This window comes from Scatophagus argus, chromosome 18, assembly GCF_020382885.2.
Source record: "Scatophagus argus isolate fScaArg1 chromosome 18, fScaArg1.pri, whole genome shotgun sequence".
NCBI lineage: Eukaryota > Metazoa > Chordata > Actinopteri > Scatophagidae > Scatophagus > Scatophagus argus.
This window is the reverse complement of record NC_058510.1, coordinates 17167268-17193704: the sequence shown is the minus strand read 5'-3', so window position 1 is coordinate 17193704 and position 26437 is coordinate 17167268. Positions and strand designations below refer to the sequence as shown.

Genomic DNA, 26437 nt, shown 5'->3' with positions numbered 1-26437 from the left:
TGCTTATAGCTGTCACCCCACACAAACTCATCTGACTTTTAACTGTGCCTTAATGGCATTGCTAAATAAACCAAACAGACTCATATGGCGATGGAGCTAAATTAATGATCTCATTATGAACCGGCTGTAGAGAGAGTAGTGTGAGCACTTTTATGTGTGCCATTTTAGTGTAAGAGATAAGACTGTACGGCTCAAAGACAAATGTGAAAACAGGTGAACCCCATTTCCCACTTGTCACGTAGGCAACACTGTTACCTACCTGTTACCCTAAGTTGATCCTGTAAGGGTTAAATGTGGGTTAAGTAGGCACAGATGGGAGCTATGATCAGTAACAGGATCCTCCATGGCAAACCTTTCTGGACTGACTGTATGGGCTTATACTAGTGGACAGAGGCAAACACTCTCCCCACTTTTAAGTCCAGGCTAAAAACATTCCTCTAGAGCTTATAGTTAGGGCTGGCTCAGGTAACTGAACCAAATCATAGGCTTAGACTGCTGGGGGGCTCACCGGGATACAAGGAGACATCTCCTCTCCTCTCCTCTCCTCTCCTCTCCTCTCCTCTCCTCTCCTCTCCTCTCCTTCTACATATTTGCCATTCCGTCTTTATCTGTTATACTGTGTAGTCTGGTCTTGGTGTCTCACACTCTCTCTGTGTCTTCACAGATTTCTCCAGAGCTCAATCCACCGACACCAACCTCCACCTGCATCACCTCCTTCCCTGTGCTTCTATCCTGCCTGCCATCCCTGCTCATCAACCAACCTGCTGCTCCGGCTTTCCCTGTTCATGGCCCAGCCTACCCACCAGGAGCTGCCTTCATGAGTCTCCATCAGCCTCCATCAGCTCTCCCCTGACTGAACATCCCCCATCTATCCCATATCTCATGTTGTTAACTGCTTTCCTGCCTGTACAACATCCATTGCACGTCTGCCCGTCCTGGGCGAAGGATCCCTCCTCTGTTACTCACCCTGAGGTTTCTCTCATTTTTTCCTGTTAAAGGTTTTTCCATAGTCGATGTGAGGGTCGAAGGGCAGAAGATGTTGCTATGATGTTATGTAAAGCCCTTTGAGACAAACTGCTTGTAAAAATGTCTTGTCTTGTCTAGTGAACAAAGTTTTTTGTGCGTTTGTTTACTCTTGATTTGGAATATCAACATCTGTGTGTACTGCACTGCTTGTCACTGCTGACTCTACTGTTTGCTGGGAAGATTACAGAGAGACTTGAGCTACTTCCATGTTGCCAGGTGTTCCCTGTTGACCCTCCAGCAAAGAGCTTCACTGTGAAGGAGCCTCAATACGCTTGAAACAAACTAGGTGGTAGGATGAGGGCGAAAGTGTTAGCTATTGCAAAAGGGTCACAAATTATGCCAAAAAATACACCAACATAAGCATCTTTTTGTCTTTCTTTTAGTATTTATATATTACATCCCTTTGTATAATAAATTGTGCCAGTATAGGAAAAACACTTATGTATGTGTCTGTCCAGGTTCATGGTGGACTACAGCTTGATTCATGTGAGCAATCAATCAGTTAAAAAATGCACAAAACTTTCATACTGTTTTCAAGTCAACCAGTTTTGATAATGTTTCTCAAATGTAAACCCTTCAGAACAGCTTTATTGGTTATTGTAAGGATTGTCATGCAGAATACCAACCAGTATTCCGTTTATTCCTGGAGGTCCTTGTGGCCCAGGCAACCCTACTTCTCCCTAAAAAGACATTGAAGAAGACAGAAAATAAACAACTGATGGGAATGACCAGTAATTTTGACAAGTTACTTTCAGATCATGTTACCTGAGGTCCCTTTGGGCCTGCTTCACCAGGAGGTCCCTGGGCACCCTGTGAACGACGCAGTGACAGATTGACAAGATTACATAATGCCAGTGACAAGTTCACCCCAGTTTCAGAGGCATTTCTTTGATTCGTCTCATTTTGAATGTTTAAATTCACAGAGACATGCAACATGACATGTTACGGTAAAACCAGCACAATCTCACCTCAGGTTCCTGATCAAGTGATTAAGTGGGCCTTGATTAGTCCACTTACAGTCATGAATGAGCTTTTTATGCTCAAAAATTAAATAGTACCCATTTTATCCGGTACAGCTGTCTACATCAACCTACTGTACAGCAGATTGCAGGACATTAGCATGCATGAGGTGACACCAATTCACGAGAGTTTGAATAAGTGTTTCTCCTTCAATCCTTGTAATTACAGAAGCTGAGAATGAGCATGCTTGCAATTATATTTTTAATATTATATTTTGCTCTGCAAAGATCAGAGTCAGTCAGCGTGCATAAATGGAAACTTGACAACTGGAAAAACCGATTTAAGCTGAAAATGTCAAATCAAGGCGTACGTATGATCATCACATCAGACTGTATTAGAATCTCAATAATACTTTATTGTACCATTCAAACGCCCACCAATGTTACTTTTGTTGTCCAATTCTCCAATGCCAACGACAGTCCTTTTGCATGTACCTTAATGGATAGCAACACAATCAAGTAACAAAACTGTATTTAAGCATAGCCTTCACTGTCAGTTAATTCAAGTTTAAAGTTCACTGCCTTACAGTTATCATTGATATACTGATGACAAAAGGCTGTACGGTGCTGCCTAACAGGAACTATACAAGTGGACTATACAAGCACAGTGGTAGGAAATAAAAAATGCAAAACAGGTTCCACTCACTCTATCTTGAGTCTGTGTTTTTTATTGATGAAAAGCAATTTCTAGAACTCACATTTCTGGTGTTTCTATTGATTTCCTTCTTTCACCTTCAAAGTCCATTTCCAAACAGATTGTCAGAAATGTCAATCCAATTATGTGCTTCAACCCAAAAGAAATAAAAATTGCTAAAAAAAAATTGCTTCTGCACACATAGTAAAGCATAGTAAGTTTCCACATCCCATTTATTTGTGCGTAAAATTGGACCAGGATTGGTTTCCATGCCGTTTACTGTAAGTGGACAAGAGACAGCTCCTCCAAAAGTGAAGTCAAAATATCTTAATCACCCCTGGAGATTCTGATAAATAAAAATACTAAAAAACAAATCTGGTTTAAATTATTGATGAAATTTGATGCTGTAAAAGGGGAGTCAAATGTCATGTTAGACAACTGAGCCCTTTCCATCAGGAAAGCGGTACAGGAACATTAAAACCAGCACCAACAGACTCAGGGACAGCTTCTTCCCCAGGGCTGTTAAAGCAATAACCCCCCTACAGTGAAACACTCATACACATAGTCTGGCACTAGTGCACTTTGTTTTATCTACCTCACTCTGTATTCTGCATTTTGTACTTTGTATTTTATATTTTTATATTTTCTTCTAAGGTGTGCAATTTTTTATTTTCCTATTTATAAGTGTGTTTTGAAGCTGAGAATCTGCACAAAATTTCGTTATGCTTGCATAATGACAATAAAGACTCTTGAATCTTGAATCTTGAATCTTGAATCGGGCAGGCAAATGGGCAGGAACTCCACTGCCTGACCACTACTGCACTAATGAGACGAATCAGACTCTGGCTCCAATTAATGTTATAAAAGTAAGATTAGCAGTGCTTGGATCCATGACATTTTGGCTTCAATTTTGTACAGTGGGAGTAGTTTTGAGTGAGCACAGTGGAAACGTATACTTTCAACGATGAACATGAAAGCAGCCTTATAGCGTCGGCCTCTGAACATACGTAATTCTACAAAGTAAGGCTTAAACATTCAAGAAAAACACAGACTGAGGCTGACTTTAAGTAAATATGAATAGGGGTCACATTACGCTATGTCCTGTCATGTCATGTCAGCCTGTGATCTGATGGTTAAAGGCCTCAGAAAGGCGGCTCTGTTGAAGACTCCCTACCTGTCATGCAATTATTAATGGATCATACTGATGCATCAAAGTGCTTTGGATTCAGACTATGTGAACCTGCACAATGATTTCACTACAGATAAGTCCGCTGTGTGTGTACGTGTGATAAAGTAAACTCAGTGTAATCCATAGGCTTTAAATAAGTTTGACAGATCCAGATATCAGCGGGTGTCTGACATGGTGGCTTTACTTCACCAGCAACATCGGGGCTTTTCGTGCTAACGTCGAGAAGACTTCTTGTGTACTCTCTGTCATCCTCTCTGAATCGATCTGACTGTGAAATATGTCAGTGTCACATTTTAATGTCGGAGGAGCCAAACAGACAATTTGAATTAATCAAACGACTCTTCAAAATCCTGGAGGGAGATGTGGAATTGCCATAATGTCAGATTTCAGTGTTGATTCACCGTGATTAGAGCTGTTTAAACTCTGATTAAAGTTCTGTGGTTTTTTTAAGTACCTTCTAGAAGGTCTCCAGGTGTATCATTTTTTTTGGTGAAAACATGAGCACTGATCAGGGTGATACCAAATATTTTACTCTGAAAGAAATTCGCAAACACATTAGTGTGAAGCGGGCCCTGCATCGTTACATTGGTCTTACTCATCCATCTCTCATCGACACACCCGCAAGTCTGTGGATGGATGAGGACATGTGATCCGTCTTTAGCAGACACTCGTTATAGAAACACCGTCATACCTTCACCCTGAGGTGAGCAGAGGGCAGAACGGGAAAGGGCGGGACGACAGACGAATGGAGGGGCCACAGGAGGCAGGAAAAATTTGGACTGTACAACAGCTGTGAATTAGTTCAGGACTAACAAAAATAACGTGAAAACAGAAAGTCTAAAATGTTTTACTGACAAAAGATGCCAAACACACAAGCATAAAACACTATATAGTGAACTGCTGACTGTCTGAATTCTGAGTGGCACCATGTACTGCCTTCAGAGGGACACAAAATGGGACAAAATATGTCCACAGCATATACACAGTGTTGAGTAACAACTTACATGTAATTTATTTACAAAATAAATGCAATTGCAATCTGTTACGGTTACCGAGAAAAAGGAGATAGTGTTGGGCAAATGTTGGGCATTACAAAGAGTACAAAGGGTTACATCTAAATATATGAAAGAAAGTTTCAAGTGCAACACCATCAAATGTAAGATGGCTTACAGGGAGCTGTCTCAGTGTATTATACAGGCTCCGTTCAAATTTTGAGTGCTGTTTTTGATTGGTTTTCTTGGTTGAATTTGCACCAGCTCTGTTCTTCTGATCAAATCCGTGTGCATTGCTTAGGTTGATTTGATTAGAGACGACTGGTTTATTAGTTTTATTAAGTTCTTATTTGTTAAAAAAAAAACAAAAAAAAAAACAAATCACAAACTTTTGTTGAAAATGATTAAAATGATTAGCTAAGGCATAAAGCACTTGATCACAGCATCCCTTGTCAATGTAATAGTTTATACTGGGCATATTGTATCAATTCAATTAAATTCAGTTTATTTATATAGTGCCAATTCACAACAAAATTTATCTCATGACACTTTCCAATTTGAGCAGGTCTAGACCAAACTCTTTGTATCATATCCATTGTCATGCCTGTTTTTTTGTTATGCTTTGTCTTTTGATTTCAGTCCATGTGCCATGTTCCATGTTTGTCTCCCATTTGTTTTTTCTTGTTTTAGGTTCAGGTTTCAGTCACGTTTCTTGTGTTTCCATGTTTTATGTTTGAGTCCATGTGTCATGTTCCATGTGTGTCTTGTGCTTCCATGTATTATGTTCCAGGTTTTTGTCATGTCCTGTTTTATTTTGAAAAGCTTCACTCCCCCTGTGTGCCCTGTTTCCATGTAACTTTGCTTTTGGTTTTCTTGATTACTTTCTCCCTCCTGATGTGTGTCACCTGTGTCTCGTTATCATGTCTATTTAGTCCTTGTCTTCCCAGTCACTGTTTGTCAGAGCGTTAGCATCCTTTCACGAATGTCTGTTTCATGCCAGGATTGTTTTGCCTTGTTTTTGCCATGCCATGCCATGTCATGTTGTGTAGAGTTTTGCCAGGAATTTTGCCACAGTATTGCCACAGTAGGTGTGCTTTCTGAGTTTCTTTGCTTAATTAAATAAAGACTATTGGTATTGGACCTCTGCCTCGCCTGCCAGCCTTTCTCACTCTGCATCGGGGTTCAGCTCTTTTCTGCGTCAGCGACGCCGATACTCCTGACATCCATATTCGTATATCCACATTGTTATCATAATGATATTTTCGGCTCATCATCCTTTTTTCGGGGAAACATTGCGGCTACATATATGTGACATTGTTCATCTGTTTGTGTCTAAGCTGTTGTGAGGATCAACATCATGGAGACAGTTTAATGCAACCTCTGTTACAAGGCAATAAGAACTGGAGCAATGTAGTATAGTAAAGCTATTTACAGTAATAAAAAGCTACATTCATGATTTTATTTTGTTTGCCATCTTTCCATATAAGCATCGGCTTGATTAGGAAGGGTGGGTTTGGCTTTGGGATGCAGTGGGGAGCTGCTCTGCACGCAATGCTGTCTGCTACTGTGGACCTATGAATGTGTTCACAAGCGTATGTTAACATGGGTGACCACTGTAATTGAAATAGAGTGTTAGTGGGTGTCTGGATATTAGTACTGAAGGGTGGGTAATTAGAAAAGACAGGAAAAACAAGCGCTGTGTGTTTTTGTGTGCTATGTCTGTGCATACGAGCAAGTCTGTACGCGTGCTCTGCTTTACACACTGCCTTCTATAAAGAGCAAGTGTGTGGCTGTGGGATGTGAGGGTGATGAGTTTACCAGGCTGACACAGGATGTAAATGTGTGAACATTTAGAGTACATAAACATGAAGCATAGCAACTAGTCCGTTGTTCCAACCTTTTACTGTAGCTGGAGGTCTTGAAGTGACAAATACTGACTTTCCATATGAACGTTTTATTCTAGTCTTTTTCAACAACTCGTATAAAAGTGGATTTAACCTACAGTATAGCCAGGAAAATAAAACACCAAGTCCACAAGCAGTGCCTGACATCAAAGCAGAACTGAGCTGCTTGTATTGTACAAGCCACAACCCTCATGACCCACCAGAGAAAGAACGCTGGCACAATCCGAAATGCTAGCTGTCTGACATTAAAAAACACAGTAAGCTGTTGTTGTTGTCATCAAAGTGAAGTATTCTGTATTCAAGCCTCCTCTAAAAGCTCAGATTTTCTGTTAGCTTGTGTGATGCACAATTGCAAACCGTGGGGAGCAGTCTTTTACAACAATGGACAGTGGGTTGAACAAACGGCAACCTATATTTTAAGCACACTCTTGTGCTTGTGCTGAACCAAAATTGTTACAATTTTTAACAGATTAATCAATTTCTTTCAACAGTTAATCAAGCCTGAGTGCTCACTTCCTACACAGAGACACAAAGGTCAGCCATTTTATGCTTGCTAGAATGTGCACTTGTGTATTTGTATTTGTCTGTGTGAGTGAGTGTGTGTTGTGTGGGGCGGGTTTACTAGCACACAGCACTTGCGTAAAAGCACCAATGAATCCGAGGTCTCGTGTTTATGTCCTGATTACTCTTTCCTTCAAACCTTTATGTGACCATTTAAAAACGAATTGCTTATTATGTGCCCAGAATGCTGAGTTAACGGGAATTCCGCTCTGTAAGCAGCCACTAGATTCATCAACATCCATAACACTGGGCGCTTTGTGAGTTATGCTCTAATAACCCGGATTAATACCATAGCCTCTCGTCGTAACTGCTGCATATCCATTATTGAGTAATGTTACAGCATCAAATAACTGAACCCCTTCAACCACTGAAACAGATCACATATTCTCATTCCAAAGTTTGTTATACATATGTTGACTGCACATGATCAGTATCAACTCACCGGGGCACCTCGAGCTCCAGCAGCACCAGTCAGCCCAGTTTCTCCCTTCTCTCCCTGTGGACACAACAGACACGTCAGTGGACACAACAGACACGTCAGTGCCTTTTACCAGTGGTGTTATGAATGAGTTCAACAGGTTGGGTTTAGCTGTACAGTGTCTGGTAGTTATCACTTATTCACAGTCACACAAGTGAATACAGGACACAATTAGAAGAATACATACATAAGAATAAGAGTATAATAAGAATACATTTTACAAATGTAAAATATGGTGAAATGAGGTTGCTAAAAGATCAGAGAATGAGTCTGACATGTGAGTGAATGAATAAATTAAAGAAAAGGGCATCATCATGTTTATCAACAACAAACATCATTTTTAATTCGATTACTTTGAAGTTGCAAATTTGAAATGCCTACAACAACATTCTACAGACGTTGAATCAGTAAAGATCATGTGAGGGACATTTTTAACCTGGGATAGGCTGAATGGCAACATATCTTGTTGAAATATATCTGGTTAAAAAGCTAGTATGTGGGCTAGCTTGAATTTCCCCAATAGGGATTATTTTATCTTATCTTAGCTGCTGGCATAGGCAGTACAGGCAGAATCTGGTACTGAGAATATGTACTGTTTTGCTTCTTTGATGCATATTTTAGTCTATTATTGTCCAGATTGAAAGGCACATCATATTACCTCCAAGTCTGTACTGGGTTAAATTCATGGGTTTTTTCTTACCAACATTGTCATTCACAAATACAGTCTAACAAAGATCTTTTATTTACAGGTGTTACTTATGCAGTCTCTAAATATACCTGTGCAGTGCAGAAGCAGTGGTTTGAATTCATAAATTACAAAGCTTATTTCTTGAATCACATTTAAGTCACACACAGAAAAAAAAAACTTTTTTATCTTTGCTACTTGCATCAATGTGACTTTTCTGGCAGATTCTGAATTAATCTGTGTCAGTGACATTGACGCATGAACAGCAGCTTGCGTGGCAAGTCTTGTGGTCGGAGATCTAGCAGCTAGCCGGCAGCTTGTTAAACCAAAAATGAACAGCGACAAACAAACATATTTCAAGCCACAACACAACATGCAAATAAACTTTTTAACCATCCTCAAGACACCAAAATCCACTGCTCGGTTTTGCTCTCAGACCACTCTGTACTGTTAAACTGTGTTTGTTGAATGTATTACGACACAAGTGGTATGTGCACAGGTTCCAGTGTGTACCACTGTAATACACTGACACTGGCAATGAACATGTGAAACAAGCTGTAAAATACACTGTGGTACTGCAAGCCATTCATTAGTGAAGCTGCATGATATTCCCTGCAGAGCTCTGACACGTCTGCTCAAATCTGCTGACTTCTCGATAGAAGATAAGTCAAAGTTGATATTGTATTCTACCAACACACATGTCACTTCAAGTCTTTTCGTGAATACAGGCTAATGCCCGAATATGCAATGAGTGGAATATAAAATGAAATGAGTTCTTGATTTGCTGAAAACAAAGAACAGAGAGGTCAACTACAGGAACAACTGTGCTAAATCGATGTACTTTGCTTACAGATATTTTACATGAACAATTAGAACAACCAATTTCCTTCGGTCTAACATGACGGCTGTTACCGTCCCATTACTTATAATGATCAGAGCAACAGTTCACCTGATTTACAGGGCAATTTCCAAAACAACACAACAAATAAAGAGATTTAAATGAATGGGTTTTAAAATTTTAAAGAGGACACTGATTTAACAACGTGAGCCTTAGATCCTTAGACGGAGATTTCCACAACTTAGTTGCCCGGATGATTAAAGACTTAAGAGATAAGCTTTAAAAAAAAATCTGAGATAAAATCTTCAAATCAGTTCTGAAACTCAGAAGCAAACAGTGAAGGGCAGAAGGGATTAGTGTAATGTGATTGTACTTGTTAGAGTTTGCTCAAGCCCGGCAGCAGCATTTTGCACACACTGCAGACAGGAGATACTATCTCTCCTACAGAGCCCAGAATAAAGAGGGGTTGCAACAATCAAGCCCGCAGCAAATTCAAGGATGAAGATCTCAATCTAATAAAAAGGACTTCATTTCAGCAATTTGTCTCGGCTGCATCAATCATGATGGGACAACCTTCATCAGTTGAGAAGTGAAAGAAATGTGGGAATTAATAATCCTGTTAACACTTTCCATGAAGACCACATCTATAGTGCTTTATGGGGACATTCATAGTGTCTTCTAATGTACTCATAATGCTTTATTAACTTTACTAATTCACTTGTACATTTAATGTTCTGATCCACTATATCAACAGTCATAAACATAAATATGACCACACAGTATCTTATTAATCAGCATACATTATTTTACATTACACTTTACTGGCCACCATCAATGAAATGTTACAATGAAGCCTGCATTATTATAGACATTAGACTTTACTTAACACATACAATGATAACTTATGATACTGCATGGACTATTACATGAGTCCTTACTACAGTTGATTGTTGAGGTGTGTATATGTTGGTATTAAATTAATAAATCATTATAAGTCATATAAATCATATCTATAATGTTTTATAACTGTTGATATGGGGCATAAGAAAGTACTTTTTTTGGTTATGATTGTAGCTATAAAGCATTATGACACACTATAAATACTCCAATAGCACATAATAGCTCTTCATAGAAAGTGTTACCATACGCCCACATACTTAAAAGATTGATGATTATTGCTTTCTTTTTCTTTTTCACGTCAAACACTGTATGCTGTATATAAAGCACTCTTACAAACTGCTGAACTGTATATGCAACATGCCCTTGTATGTGACATAGCAGTCTTGCATTTGGTCTTAGATACGTTTCTACTTTGACTTGTTTTGGTGTAGGGTGCAGAACATGCAGAACGTGTAATCGCACTGGTACAAAGAAATCTTCCTGAGATTTTTTTTTTCCACAGCTGCCCTACTTTGGTATCTTGGTGATTCTATGGGAGTACCATAGAGTAGGACTGAAAGGAGTCCTGCCAGTCCTACCCCAGTGTCCCCTTGACCTTAAATACCAGATAGCCAGAGTCTGGGTGACCTGAAGGGTCATCTGAAGTTTGCATATTTAATTCAACATGTCACTTTGAATGCCAAAATGATCAGAAAGAGATTGGGATCTGCTCAACCTGCTGGGTTCATGAAATCATAGGGCCAAATGTCAAATGATTACAATAATCTGCTAAAAAAAAATAAAATAAAATTGGAACCGGCATGTTTTGGACACATGCTTTTTAGCAATGCTAGATGGGTGGCTCTTGGGTGGACAGGAGTGATTGGTCAATTGCCCAGCTGACTAAAATAGCAGTTGGCTGAACTGACCCTAAAGGTTAACATGTAATGATTCTGGTGATGGGGTGTACTCTGACTTCTTCCCACAATCCCAAAAACATGCACATTAGGCTAATTGGCTACTCTACATTATCCCTACAAGTCAGTGTGTGAGCGTGTGTGGTTGTCTGTCTTTGTGTGTCAGCCCTGCGACTGACTGGCAGCCAGTCCAGGGTGAACCCCGCCTCTCGCCCGTAGTCAGCTGGGATAGGCTCCAGCTCCCCCACAACCCCGACAGATAAGCGGTATAGAAAATGGATGGACGGATGGATGTCTTGACATGATGAACTCAGATGGTAACTGTGGTAAATGTCATCTGCTTATCATTTAACACATTAGCACTAATTTCAAGTAGGCAGACAACTGTGTGTCCATTTCATCATCACACTAAAGCTCCACCCTATTATCCAATGATTTCAGTGGGTTCTTCTCATCGAATGTTAAAGACGAATATTAAGCCATCTTACTGACATTATCTCCAACTATAGTGCTCTATCCCGATACATCTATCTAACTGACCAGATCATCGCCTTTAGTCTTTATCAAATAAAGCTCCTCCTGGCTGTGGACTTGTTTTTAAGATTGAAATTATTTTGACGGTGGTAGTAAGTTAAATATGGAAAACATTTTTTAAAAAAATGATCACTTAAAACAAGTTTGTGAATTCTCAATATGGGTAAAAATATGATCACATTCCTACATTTTTAGAAAAATATTCAATATAATTCAGCCCTGTCTGTGTTTATGGTCCTAAAATGAAAAAAAAAAATCCTGTGAAGTGGTTTAAGCTGACTGGCTCTTGACTTGGTGTTAACCCCCTTGAAGCCACTCTTGACTTAAAACTGGTCTTCTTCTCAACCTGAATTCATCTGTGGTCTAATTATAGTCCTGGATCAGTTCTCTGCAGGGCTTCAAAAGTGACACCATGAGGTTCGAAGCACTTTCTCTCTGTTCGAGCTGTCTGCAGAAACAGAGGTTACCAGGTCCCACCAACATATTATTTCAAGTGCAGAGCTCTGCATTTTGGCAGTGAGGAAACAACTGAATTAGCTCTCTGCTGCGTCTGTTTTCTTTTGAAGTGTCTCACCGCACTACGCACATAAACCCATAAGAGCAGCAGACCTCATAATTACACAGCCAAGACGCCCACCACGGCCCAATAAATGACAAGATGACATAAATCTCTGGACGTCTAGAACAAGAGAGAATAGACAAGTGCACAGAGACATTGTCCTCCAAGCAGACTAATCTGCTACTTGAATTAATACTGGTAGGGCATCTGAAAGAAAAGTCAATGAAAGATAAAACAGCTAGGAGAACAATGCAATATCAAAATAGATTTCGACTTCCTTTTATAAAAACTAAACAGTGTAACAGTACTGCACAATCTGGGTTCAGAGTGAGTCGCTGTTCCAAGTGAAGGAGTATATGTCAGAGGCTTGTTCCTCAGTGAAAATACAACAGAACATGAGCTCAAGAGTCTACCTGGAGCAGCTCTATCAGGAAAAACACAGTTAGAAGAGACAGAAGGGAAACATGGAGAGAGAGAGAGAGAGAGAGCAAATATCAGGCTATATGGAACATTTTTTTGATCGCCGTGCTTCTTACAGCATGTTCCTTTCCTGCTCTATAGGACCTTTTAGAAAACCTGCCAACTGCCACGCAACCCAGTGTCCACCCTCCATAACAAATATAGAAGAAAAAAAAGCTGACACGGCTGATTAATTCTAACCTCACATTATGTCACTACTCTTGGAAGCATGTCCGTGCACTCTGCCTTTCTAAATAGCATATCCTGTGTGTGTGTGTGTGTGTGTTTGGGTGGGGGGTCAGTGTGTGTCGAGGTATGTGCCTCATTTACTTTGCTCTGAGCATTTACATGAGTAAAAGAGCACCTAATGTGCTTCCATAATCGCCCTGATTAATCACCTCATTAAATAGCTTTATGTGTGATGGCATAGCTATTAAATGTCTGCAGTATAATGTATTATTCTGGAGATATTTCATTTAGTAGCAAAGTAAGAGAGATTGTTTTGAGTGTCCAGGGTTTGTAAAGCAAAAGACCTTTTTGTTGTTTGCATCGAAAACAAATTAAATTAATTCAATTTAAAACTTTTCTGGTTGAAACAACAGTATAAAAGATGAATAACTGCATTGAGAAATATCTACATGTAAGGATTTGCACTCAAAAACATAATGAGACAAGTGACTAGCTTCTCTTCTGAGGCCATGGTACCTGGTGCTCATGGGTATTATAGTACTTAGAGCCACCTGCCAACTGACAAAAATAATAATAACATTAACACAGATAACATAAACACAGTTTTATCAGAACCAAAGTTGAAATCACTCATACACATGGCCACAACATAACTCCACATACATATGGCCACAGCATGGTGTTTATATGGAGGGGAACACTTAGAAAACTATTAAAAGAAAACTGTGAAAGGGGAAGCCTTTGTGTGAAATCTTGTTATAGTTAGCATAATTCTTGAGTTATAGTTGAAATGGATTTTGTGAATTTTTTGATCATCAAATTCTAATCCAGGTGGATATTTGTGCTAAATGTGAATAAATTCCCTCAAGGCGTTCCTCAGATATCGGAATTCACAAGAATGGGAAAGATGGACAGCTCACAAACATAATGCCTCTGGCCATCGCTTTCAACAACACTGAGGTATAAAACACATGTGTTGAGTCCTTGCTTCAAAATAAATAAGTTTTACCCTCACAATTTTCTTATCTGTTTCTAAAGTGACTATTCAGTTTATTAATCCACATCAGTAGTTATTCCTCAACCACGTGACCCCAGGGGGATTCTGTGCATCTGTACTTGTGGTGAGAAACTAATGATTTGGAGGTCTAACAGCCTGCAGGATGGCGAAGCTGTAACTTACACATGTACTTAAAAGGTCTCTGATCTTGCTGCTAAATTACAAGCACAGGGGTTAAAAATAAACTCAGTGGCTTCCCTCTGATTTGTAGAAGGACTCTATTGTCATATGTTTGCTTATTATGCAACCTGACTTAAAGCATCCGACTCTTTAAACTTAATAGCACACTGCTGTCAAAAAAATTATCGTGGATTTTAATAAAACAACTGACAAAAAAAATCCCATTATAAAAACTAATCTTCTTACAGGTAACAGTTATACTGTTAGTAATTATAAGGAAGGAATGTGTGACATACAGTATCTTTATCTCTCTGTGACATGAAACCTCACACAGCTGCGTCAGAAAATCCATAATTTTGGGTGTGTAAAGCTATGCCTGATAATAAGAGACCTGCATCTATCACAAAAGTGGTAATTTTTAACTTGTTTCACTTGAGTGTGGAACATCAAATACAAAATCTGGCTGAAAGAAAGTTTTATGTGTATGTGTGTGGGAATGTGTGATTAAAGACCATGTTTACAGCCTTAAGCCTTCAGTTCAGTACATCTAAGTTTAGGGCTCATTAACATTCAATAGAGCTGTCATGGATGGGTGGACAGATATTCTTTAAGGTTGATGGAAGATGTTTCCTCAAGGGGTGACCACACTGGGAGCTAATTTGGTTCTGCACGGAACACATCTGGATTTTCTTTTTTACAAGTGTACTATCTCTGAGTGTTCAGTCTCTGGAAGCTGTATCTGATCTGAGGTAATGCTAGGCCATATTCTGGTGAGACCTTACAGCATTGTCACAAGATATCTGTGATAATAACAATAACTCACTAATAGCAGAGCTGTAGTCAGGATCTTGGAAGTTATGAGTCCTAGTGAACCCTTACTCCCTAGACTATGTTATAGTCACTGTTAATGTACCTCCCTTCATGATGGTCAAAATGCTCTTTCAAGGGCTTTAAAAAACCACCATGTGGAAACTCCTCCTCAGGTCATTAAAATGCCCGAATTCCCAGAAACAAACTGAGGACATGACCTCAGTGCCCTCAATAGTACTGTAGCTGTTTCAGGTTACTTAAAGCTTTCAAAATGTTAAATTAGGCACGTATCTATCAACTGGGTTGGAACGAATAAACTAGGCTAAACAAAGCATAGCTTTCATCAGATGTTGGTGGTATAGGCTATGTTATGCATGGCTGTAATAGACTGAATAGAAAAAGTGGAGGGCATGAACTAAAGACCAGGTGTTTGCCAATCACCAATAAACATCAAAAAAGCAAAAACAAAACCAAACAAAGAGTTATTAAGTTTGGTAAGGAGCTATCATGTTTAGTGAATCTGAATAAAGTTTTGTGGCTAATTACATGTCAGTATTGATAGTCTATAGTCGTCATCAGAGCTGTAGACCCCACATTTATGATATTAAGGTCACGTCCCCAGTATGAATACAAATGGCAGATTTTCAATCGACTGATTTCAGTATTCCCCGCGACCCTGATGGACAAGCGGTATAGAAAATGGATGGATGGATGGATGATTTCAGTGTTTTTGAGTCCATGTTGAAATTTACTTTTGTTTAAACGGACAAAATAAATGAATAAAGACCTTCATTTTGTTCCTTAATGTGGATGGAAGGCTTTGCAACAGCATTTAGAACTGAGTGTTGTGAAATAATGTGGAAATGTATGTATGTAAGATTGGCATGGCATCTTTGTTATGGCCCTGATAGTGACATTGCATTTATATTGAGAAGTTCATAAGAAAAGACTGTTTCGACTGCCTTTAAACTTCGGAAAATGCACAGTCACCAACAAGACAAAATACACCTGAATTTACTTGTGCTGGATCCTGCGAAGAGCCAGATCACCACCAGCCAAGTGACAACCTGACAAATGCTCACCTTTCTGATATTTATATTCAGACTGCTCCATAGCTGGGTTTTTTTTTTCTTTTTTAACGACAACTAACTGCTCATCATGTTGCTCTCTGATCAAGCTATCTGTCATGAGTTTCTGCCTGTTTGAAATCATCCTGAAGGACTCCATATTGACCTCATTGTGGCTTGAGAAAGATGCAGCTACTTCACTGAGTTGATTTCTTGTTCTAGAACTGAATTGGAACCTTGTTAGACCTGCAACACTCTCTGCTAACCTGTGGTATGTTTATATTCAGACTGCTCCAAAATAAATGCCAGACTTCGACAAATATTAGCAAAAAACTAACATGAGCACCCCAAATACTTCAAATGAGTGCTGCAAATATACCTTATAAGTTTGCTTTGGTAATTGCCAACAGAGGAATATGTCATTCATGGAAAACATTTGATCTTATGCCATTTGCATTGTGTCAAATATGAGAGAGACCAATGTGAGAATAAATATCTCATCACATAAAAGGTCTGATCCAAGATGGTACCAAGTGTCTGCAGAGAATGTAAAACTAAATTTATATCAATAACAACACTTTGACACATAAACCCAGCATTGTCCATTAAATACAGCAAGGTCATTTCATCTAACAGATTAAATCCTCCAGTTTGAAGAGAATCCAGGCAAAACTCTGTATTTAAACTCTTTTAACTGCAATATTACACTCAACAAGCAATTAGTCCTTCTTACAGCACACGTTCCTGTATTCTGTTAAAGGCAGGCTGTTTCCTGTTAATCATTAGGACATTCAATGTTCCCTGACATTGCAGGAAGAAAAGTCTGTCTGTTTGTTGGTCTTGTGGCATCTGCGATGCAACTCAAGTCAGGTCAAAGTCAGATCGTTCCGGGAATTTGCGATAAGTTAAGCATCTGGCAGTCTAGAAAGTCTTATAAGCACTTTTGTTTGCTGTATATTAACAGTATGCATTCATGAAAGAAGGCGCAGCTAGCAGCAGTGACCTGGAAACAGCTGAGATACTGAACAAGATATGGTCGAATGTTGGCCTCTACTGCGTGGGGTAAACACAGAGCATTATACCTAAGGGTCTAATGGAAAAACTGAGCAGTTAAACATTTCCTACAGATCCTGCTCAGCTCAGGAGAATGTTTAGCATCTTTTAGCTCATTGTTTTGGTTTTTAACTGTCCACTACGTTATTGTTTCGGCTCTGGTGAGATCTACTTTACACCACCTGCCCACATCAAACAGCAATCAGATAGAAACTAGCTAGTGAACAAAATGGATAATTTAGCAGCCAAAGAGCCAGACATGACTTGGTGAGGCTAACAGTACTCAACGCTAACAGTACGACAGTACTCATCCAACTATGCATTTTCAACTTGTTGCAGCCGACCCTAATTTTCTAAATGAATAAATAACAAAGTTTAAAGCAGCTTTATGGTATTTTTTGGTCTTGTGGCTGCTAGCCGAGCTCCAACACATGCACCCACCCGCACTCTCTCCAAAGGCCACAAATCTGTGACTGTCAAAGCACCATCAGACTCCCAGTGTGGTGCTCATAGCTGGTTAGCTCTCACTACAAAGTCTACATCTCTGCCCATGCTACACTGAACCGTCATCAGTCAGTCTGCCCTGTGTTTCCTGACGCTCCATGTCACACACTGCACAGACACGAGGCCACTCCTACAGTTGCTTGGCCACCCACTGCTCTGCTGCATTTCAAATATACTAGGGAAGGAGAGTTCCAGCAAAACTTGAGTGTCTTTACTCTTTAATTAGGAAAGCAGGAAGTATTGTGATGTTCTTTTAGAACAGGAACAAGCAGGGCAGACTGAGGTGAGCAAGCTTCAACAAGAGAGCTCTTGCCATGTTTTATCGTTCAAATTAATTGAGTTTGAGATGAAGATCTGTCCCCTAAGAGAGGCAAAGGTTTTTTACTATACTCTTATTATGTACAGGACAAAAGAAACAACTAAATTTGTTATACTTAATACATTTTCAGAAATTGCATTTAGAAAATGCAAACTAATTCTGAGGAGGATTGGTTAAATAGGTGAAGCTCATCAGGGAACATACTGGTTAGCATTTGATTAGCAGCTGTTTGGAGTTAAGAATAACTCATTGGTTAGCTGCTTACTGTCTTTCCTAAACACATTTACCACACACCCTCACCATCTCCACCTCCAGGCATCCACACATGGACACCAACTGTGTGCTGTTTCAGCTCCCGGTGCACTACCACCCTCCAGTTGGTGTAGAGCACTTCCAGATTCTTGGGTAAAGTAGTTTATTGTGATAACAGGAAGAGTCCGGAATTGCTGAGCGGGATGGCTGCAAGTCAAACCGGGGGAACACTCAAAGGAGTTCAGAGAAGACTCGAAATAACATTGTAAACTTGTAGTGGTGGCGTGCTCACTTGCTTTCAGATGTGTGCGTATGCTGTTTCGTTTTGCCACTTGTTCTTTTCACGATAACACAGGGAACAACCAATATGCAGTACATATGTGGCCAGTTGTGTTAAAATGTGAGTGAGTGTAATGAGTGTTTTCTGATACACTCCATGACTTAACATTCATGTCTGTTTGATAATCTTACCTAACACTTTGAAGGCCAACAAGACAAAAAACACTGACTGACTTCACACAGGACAGGAATGAATGAATGAATAAAGTTAGATATTTAATAGCTTCAGGATTACATTTATGGTTACATTATACAATACGATCAGGCACCAAGGCAAGTACTTCTCTCATTTAGATCGATTTCTGGTGTATGTTTGCTTCATTGTGAAGTAGCAGAAGCATCAGGGTGCACGACTGTACATTCTTCTAACTGTTGTATGATGGAATGACATGTTCATTTCATCCCACCACACAACATTTCGTGGTTTTGGAATGAAATGTGAACGGATATCTGGATGTCAACTTATCTGTGGCCTCATGGCATATGTGTCTCCCACCTGGCCTCTCAGTAGCTTACAGTTTGCACTGACCTTTAGTCCTATTGGCCCAACCAGTCCGCTGATGCCTGGTAGTCCTGGATCCCCCTAACAGGACATTAAAAACACTCTGAGTGGAGTGAAGCAACAGCAGCCAAATTCAACACTATTACAGTAATTATCTGTCCCATTTCTAACAGTGCCCTGCTAACACTGCGGTGACTTGAGGAAATCACAAACACACACACACACACGCACAGAGGAAGCCAAACCTCCAGAATTAGAGAATGTGTCTCTGTATTTTGGTTTATGGTAGAATTATTTACTGTACATCTGACTTGACATGGTCTGGCTGTTACATCTGGCGTAGTATTTTATTTTCATAAGGTGACACCTCAGATTTAAATCAGTTAAGCTGGTTAAATGCAGGTTGTAAACATATGACTGTTGCGCAGAACTGGACCTTACCATCGGTCCAACTTCTCCTGGGGGTCCCGGCTCTCCTCTCTCACCAGGAAGACCCTGCATACAAAGAAATCTGCTAATAGTGACATTTAACATATTGAAATTTCATCACTTTTATATCTAATCAGTGGTCAATTCCATGAATAACATTTTGTGTTCAAATCAATCTGAGTTGGTTTCCCTTTAAAGTCCGCTGTGGCATTACTTAACTGTAATGTGATGAAACATAAATAATAATAATTGCCCTATCAATATTTTTTAATGAAAGAGAAATTCTGACCCTATATGGTGTGTCTCTCATTAAGGCATGCATAAAAATGCTCTTTGAAGCACCACTCCAGACTCTCACATTAATGTTGGCTTGGGAGGCAATTTGTGATGCCGAAAAGCCTGGTCCTCCACAAAAATTTCTTATCAAGCAGAACACAAATTGCTTCATCATTGGAAAAAGATGATCACAGTGAATGTTTTGTATGTCTGTCTGTGGTAAAAAAAAACAAACAAACAAAATAGGCCACAAGTTCTAGCAAGTAGCCAGGACTCTACATTCACATATTACACATGAATATATAATTGAAGATAAACAGAAATATCAGTGACATTTGACTGGCCTCGTTATCCAAAAATGTGCTGTCCCCAAATTTATGATTTATGACATTCCCAACCCTATCTAAAATGTTATGCTGTAAGACTTCTATACACTATGCTATGCACAAATTATCCAGATCTTCAATGACTATTCTTTTCGGAACAGGTTCAGCTTAACCCGAGATTCATTAGCCACTCACAGTCATTATATTAGCCTGGTTGTCACTAACTGCCTTTAATGAAAGAAACAAAAAAGAATAAAGGAAAAAAAAAAGAACATAGGCATCATATTTCACCTTGGCTCCCGGTGGTCCTGGCTCTCCTGGTAAACCTGGTTCCCCTCTGTCTCCCTATGTAGCAAGGAAAGAATCAGCTACTAAAAGTAAGGGCAGCAGATTATAAAACACTGATACAACTGGTTCTTTAAAGACTTACCGTGTTACCTTTTAGACCAGGCTCTCCTTTTGGTCCTGCTGGTCCATGATCACCCTGGGCGGTGGGAAAGAGCATGCAATCAAATGGTATCAAACATTTTACAAGAGCATGATGTGGCTTTTAATACAGTATTATACAGTTTTGAAGTACTATTTCCAGCTGGCAATAAAGTTTAGAGCATTTTCATTTGTTGACCAAACTGCATGAAGGAGACCTTTCCTTAACATGGGTGTCAGGTCAGCAGATGCTGTGTGGCCACATATGACATCTAGCAGATATAAGAGATTAGCAACCCAATGTGGTGGAGCCTCATAGTGTAACACCACAAAAGTAATTAGAAGGATTCAAAATTCAGTCCTAAACTTAACAGGAAGCCAATGTAGTAATTTCTTAATTGAAAATGACAGGACTGAAAAAGTAATTTCAACAGGAAACAAATCAAAACTTGCTTCTGGAAACCAACAAGATTTTCAGTGATTATGTTTTTAACTGCTACTGCGAGAAATTGAGTCATTCAGTCAATTTTGCAAAAGCAGCAAGATTTGAATTTCCTGGTTTCCACAAAAACATAAAACTGGCTAATGCGTGGATAGCGAGAGACACAGTGAACGTGATCATTTGTTTTAAAGGAAGCCTGTAGACAGAGAATAAGATAAGTAAAAGAAACCTTACAAGGTCAGAGAAACATTGAAACACTTTATCTGGATACAAGGGACTTAGGATTTCATAAATATGAGGATAAGTCCCATACCAGATATACTCATGTGCCGCATCAGACAGCCTAATAAAATTTACCGAATAGATTTTCCTATAAATGTATAAAGTTGGTTGCATACAAGTAATTCTAGACTAAGGTTGGCATGGTTTCAATTAAATATTTTTGTAATTTATTCCTGTCTTGGTTTAGCAGTAATGCAATAAATTAACTGTAATCACAGTAATAATTGTAACTTGCATTTTAGCTGTTCAAAAGTATTATAATGCAACAGATTGTTTACCTTCAACCCTGGTAATCCAAGAGGCCCGGATACCCCAGGCTTCCCATCTTTACCCTAGGAATAAATACAATATATGTGGAGTCTATCATGTGCATACAACATGTATCCCAAAGAATTGAGAAAACAGTATGAAAAAACTGAGTAGCACTTACAGGCTTACCATCAGGTCCTGGTGGTCCTTCCCTCCCTTTCTCTCCTCGGAAACCCTGTAGTATTAAAACATGTGATCACAGCACACAGAAACACATTCTTTTGACATAGCATTGCACTCCTGAGTATTTATTTAAAACGCACATTCTTTAATGAATACATATGATAGTAAGGTGGCTCTATGGATGGCAGTATTGGTCTGTCAGTCTTAATTGTAATAACTTCGGCAATTTCCTGCCCTTTCCTCCAGCACTGTCAAATTCAAATACGGTATTTTGGTTTATGACCATCAACCTCAGCTGGGCCTCCTGTTTACTGCTTATTAATTTATGATGCTTATGATGACTATGTAAACATATGAAATATCAGCATTGTCACTGTCATCATGTTAGCATACATATGTTAGTCATTAGCGAAAGCACTGCTGCGCTTCGACTCTTGTTTAAACAGTAGACTGTCTCTCAGTATAGCATGTGCAAAAAGGTTCAGATGGAATCCAGTCCTTATCCTGGATGTTGACCCGTTAGGAGAGCCAGAGCAAACACAGATGCATGGAAGATGATCAATAATCATCTTATTCTTCTTTCTAAAGCTTGCTAACATCAGAGAATATTACCCACCATAAGATTGCATCAGCAAAACCTTTAGGCGTGTTGCATTTAGCAATGATGCACTTCATGGCAAAATGAATAGTGTGGTATTTCTTCTTCCAAAAGTAATACATTCTCACCATGACTCATGAGAAATGAGTCATTACAACTACAGGTCATTAGAGGTCATTATTAGAGGACAAAAAATGTGTAATTTTCATATAGACTAATGTACCAATTCCACATCAAATGCTATTAGTTTTCTAGTTTCCATTTTGTGTGTTGAGGTCTTCCGTCCATCTCCATATAACATATATCACTGCAAGTCAGTGCATAAATAACTACCAGTGTGCGTAATAACCTCCATTATAATGATATAGTGTAGACTGCAGTTGGAGCAGATTTATTATTGCGAAAAATAAGCAAGCAAGAGAGAAAAAAGAAACACAAATGTGTGTGTAAGCCATTACTGTTTTCTATATTTTAAGATTAATCTAAAGAATTTTGTCTGGACCTGCTCTGTTTGGAAAGTGTCATGGTATAACTTTTGTTGTGAGTTTGCATAGTTTAAATAAATTGAATTAAATAAATCCACGATTGCTTTTGAACTCATAAAACAATACAAAGTAAAATAACATCAGCACAGTCCAATACACCATAGTGGTACAAGGGGTGCTGTACATCACTTGTGGGTTGATGCTTAAAGACACTGGTTCCAATACCACCAGAGACAAGAACATTTCATCTTGTGGGACAAAGCAGTGTATATGTGTGTGTGTGTGTGTGTGTGTGTGTGTGTGTGTGTGTGTGTGTGTGTGTGTGTGTGTGTGTGTGTGTGTGTGTGTGTGTGTGTGTGTGGGTGTGTATGTTACCATGCGTCCCGGCAGGCCACGCTGTCCTGGTGGTCCGACCACACAGTTGCAGTCTGCTTCCTCCTCTGTTGCTATTCGATTCAGAGGACACTGAGGAAACACAAACAGACTGATGTCTGCAATACAAAATACACTCAAAGTTTTCCCATCAGGAAGAAGACATCAGTCGCTTTTAGGCATTTAAAAGCTTCATTTAAAATACAAAGAAAAATGTCCCAACAAAAGACTTCAAGAAATGCCATGAGTGACTCTAGTCAATGCTCTTCACTATATATTATCTAATTATATCATAATATTATATATTAATTATATTTTTAAGAAACATGATAGAGACTGCACTTACTCTTTCGTCGTCCTGTGTAGTGCAAGAGAGAGGACAAGAGAAAGAATCATGGTTATCATCACTGAAGCCTCATACATGCAGCCTTATACAGAAGAACAAAATGAGACCTCTGCATTGGAGATTACAGTTGTGTGTGTGTGTGTGTGTGTGGGGGGGGGGGGGGTCTTACCACAGAGTAGATCTCACAAGCTGTTTCCCTCTCGCTCTGATGAGGGTCACAATACAAACGTAGCTTCTGGATGTCCACCTGAATATAAAGAGGAAAAATTAAGGGGAAATGTTGCCAGCTGATTATAGAAATATAACAGAAAGTAATGCTAATGGTATTATGTATGTATTCAGTTATATTTTTGATTTGTCTGATAAACTTTTATTACATTTTGTCGGTTTGGGGTCTTTATACAGCCATTGTCACTGTCTTGACTGCGGCAATTTATTTTACATTAACAATGAGAACAAAGAGAGTAAAGAGAAAATAAAATAAGAATATATAACAGAATTACCGGCATGTCCGAAGCATATCATGAGAATCTGGTTTATGAGGTTTAGATTGATTCTGGAATATTTCATCATTATTTGTTATATCATTTTCCTTTTTAAAAATATATTGTATTTATATTTACACCTAAAAAAAAAACAAACACGTAAATGCAATAATAATGTCCTTGTTTGTCCTTGTCTCTTCTGCCACCATCAGCAATGTTGGTCAGTTTTTATGAAAACTTTTTAATATGATCTTGTATAGACAGAGTTTTGTGTCCACATGATTTCTGAGTATTTGAACCAGGAATGAAATGAAGTGGGGTCTTCCTTTTGAGAGTTGAATGGTCTTTTTTTCCAGTGTTATGTATGTTATGGATCAAAATTAGATGTGAAAACATTTGTGGCATAGTAGAACATTTTGAGATTTCCTTAGCTGCCATAACATTTTGTGCTCACAGCCCCTTCAATCATTATTTGAGGCTACTAGAAACAAGGTTCCCTCAGATTTGGTGTCAAAATATATTAAGGAACTTTCTTTGCTTTTACTTGGCTCTCTCAGTTCAGTTGCTGTCTTTTTACTCACCGGAACAGTGATGTCTGTTCCTTGCCTCTTAGCCAACTGTGTCCGCCCGTTGATGTAAATAGGTTCCACCGGTTCTAGCTTCACTTCATGGATGAGTTGATCATCAAGGAAACTGGTGACCTGCAGTGGCCTCACCAGGAGTTTGAGCTGATGCCACTTTCCATCAAACAGAGTCTAAAAAAAGGCACAAATATGAATTTTAGGAGAACCACAAGGTTATGTCAAACATAAAGACACATTTACTAAGGGTTTGTTTTGTAATGAGACAAAGACATATGTGTTCAAGCTTAAGTCAAGAGCAATGATGGATGTGAAATGATTTGTCAAATCTTCTTTCGCTGAGCCTTATATTTCTGTTTGTGTTTCACCTAATCAAATTTTTATGTGTGTTCCCTAAATGCTCCAAAAATGGTTATGACCAGCAAAGTATGAAAACCAACACACACGTCAGGCTCTCTCTTTAAAAGCTCAAACATACAGAGGCATAGAGGAAAACAGACGAGCTATTGTTTCACTTGGACTGAGCCACAGCCATCTTTTCTAAATGACAAATCACGGGTTTCTACCTTGTCCCACATCAAACTAAATCAAATCAAACACGCGCAAACACAAATTGAACATAATTACAATGCTGTCAAGCACTATACTATAAAGTCTAGGTGTGTGTTAAGGTGGAGGGTAGTGGGTTCTATTTGGAAAAAAAACAACCCAGCATGTCCATAGATGTATCATAACAATATGTTGCCATGGAAATAGAGACATGCTGTCCAAGAACAACGCGTCCACCAGCTTGTTTCCACTGGGGCAGGTGGTTTAAAGCAGGAAGCGCTTTCTTTGAGCCTCCCTCCCTCACGTCTTCACCGCTTCTGCTGTGTATTGAACTGAACAGGGGAACGATGCTGAAAATAAATGCTAGTTTGGCTCTCTGTGCATCATCCCAGTCAGGCTCACATAAACTAATATGAAGGGAAGCCGGAGATTGGCAGAGACAGAGTGCACAGAGTACGCTGTAACACAATATGCTCTTTGAGGGGCAGGAAAATAGCACAGCGCACTCTTTATGTTAGCCAGTATAACCTGTTAGGATGTTTATTATTAATATACTTTATGTATCAGCTTTGAGGTGCTTAGCATTGTGTAGATATTATTAATGGTGTAAGTTTAAACAGCTGCATTAAATTTGTTTTCTTAAAGCTACATCAAGTGAGTTTTGACAACTGGAGCGCAGAGCAGAAAGATTTTCCCTGGACTGAGTTATACTGTCTCAACTTATTTAGCAATTCATTGAGTGATTTTCAGGCTTAAATGGTGACTACAAAATTCGTCAGACAAACCATGTAATACTAATTATGGATTCAATAATCCTACATACCTAATGTGTCAGGGTGCTTCCGAGTCAGTTAATGAAAAAAATGGACACTGTAGACTGTAATGAATAGTGGCATTAGAAAATAACAAAAAACTGCCTTGTAAAATAAAAGCAGAAGAAATGAGAGCTGTGAAAGAATAGTGGTGGTGAGTTGCAATATCCTGTCTTTGTCCTAAACCATCTATTTCTGTCTTAATAAATATGTGTATTAGTGATGGTCAACATAAAGATGATTTCCCCATTCATCATCTATCTCACATTTGAAAGCAATTTATAATGAACTGTAAGTCACTCAATGACCTGAGCATTAAGGCTTACCGACAGAGCTGAACTTAAAGCGATGCAAAAGACTGATGCTGTCTTTGTAGCAGGCATTGGGATTTTCATCTGATTTGGACAGGGAATCCTAATACCAACCTGAAAGCCAGCTTTAAAGATGAGTCTCTGCTCATTTTCTGTCGTACTGGTGGTGGTGAAGATGACAGTTTTGTCCTTTCCGTTTAGTGTCACAGCAGCCTGGATCTTCCTATCTTTAGACAACACCCTCCAAAGGTCAAAGGTCAGCTTGCTAGAAGACCCCTTTAATCGCAGAGTGGCTACAAACACATACGATGGAGGAAGGCCCTCTGGGAAAATCTCTCTAGCATGGGTGAGATAAAATAATTGATAAAAAAGCACAAAATGTGAAAAGCAAAAAAAAAT

The 26437-nt window shown here is 39.1% G+C and overlaps 1 protein-coding gene across 1 annotated transcript in view; it reads right to left on the bottom strand.

Moving 5' to 3' along the window:
• Window positions 1-26437, bottom strand: part of si:dkey-225n22.4 (collagen alpha-1(XXI) chain) — a 53314-nt gene that overhangs the window by 24235 nt on the left and 2642 nt on the right. Inside the window, exons 7-20 of the mRNA XM_046371091.1 lie at window positions 26153-26375; window positions 24367-24540; window positions 23470-23547; window positions 23301-23312; window positions 22958-23047; window positions 21498-21551; window positions 21346-21399; window positions 20348-20401; window positions 20209-20262; window positions 19328-19381; window positions 18914-18967; window positions 7768-7821; window positions 1792-1836; window positions 1653-1706 (exon numbers count right to left, since the gene is read on the bottom strand). Coding sequence (XP_046227047.1) covers window positions 1653-1706; window positions 1792-1836; window positions 7768-7821; window positions 18914-18967; window positions 19328-19381; window positions 20209-20262; window positions 20348-20401; window positions 21346-21399; window positions 21498-21551; window positions 22958-23047; window positions 23301-23312; window positions 23470-23547; window positions 24367-24540; window positions 26153-26375 — 1054 coding nt within the window. The remainder of the gene's footprint in view (window positions 1-1652; window positions 1707-1791; window positions 1837-7767; window positions 7822-18913; window positions 18968-19327; window positions 19382-20208; window positions 20263-20347; window positions 20402-21345; window positions 21400-21497; window positions 21552-22957; window positions 23048-23300; window positions 23313-23469; window positions 23548-24366; window positions 24541-26152; window positions 26376-26437) is intronic.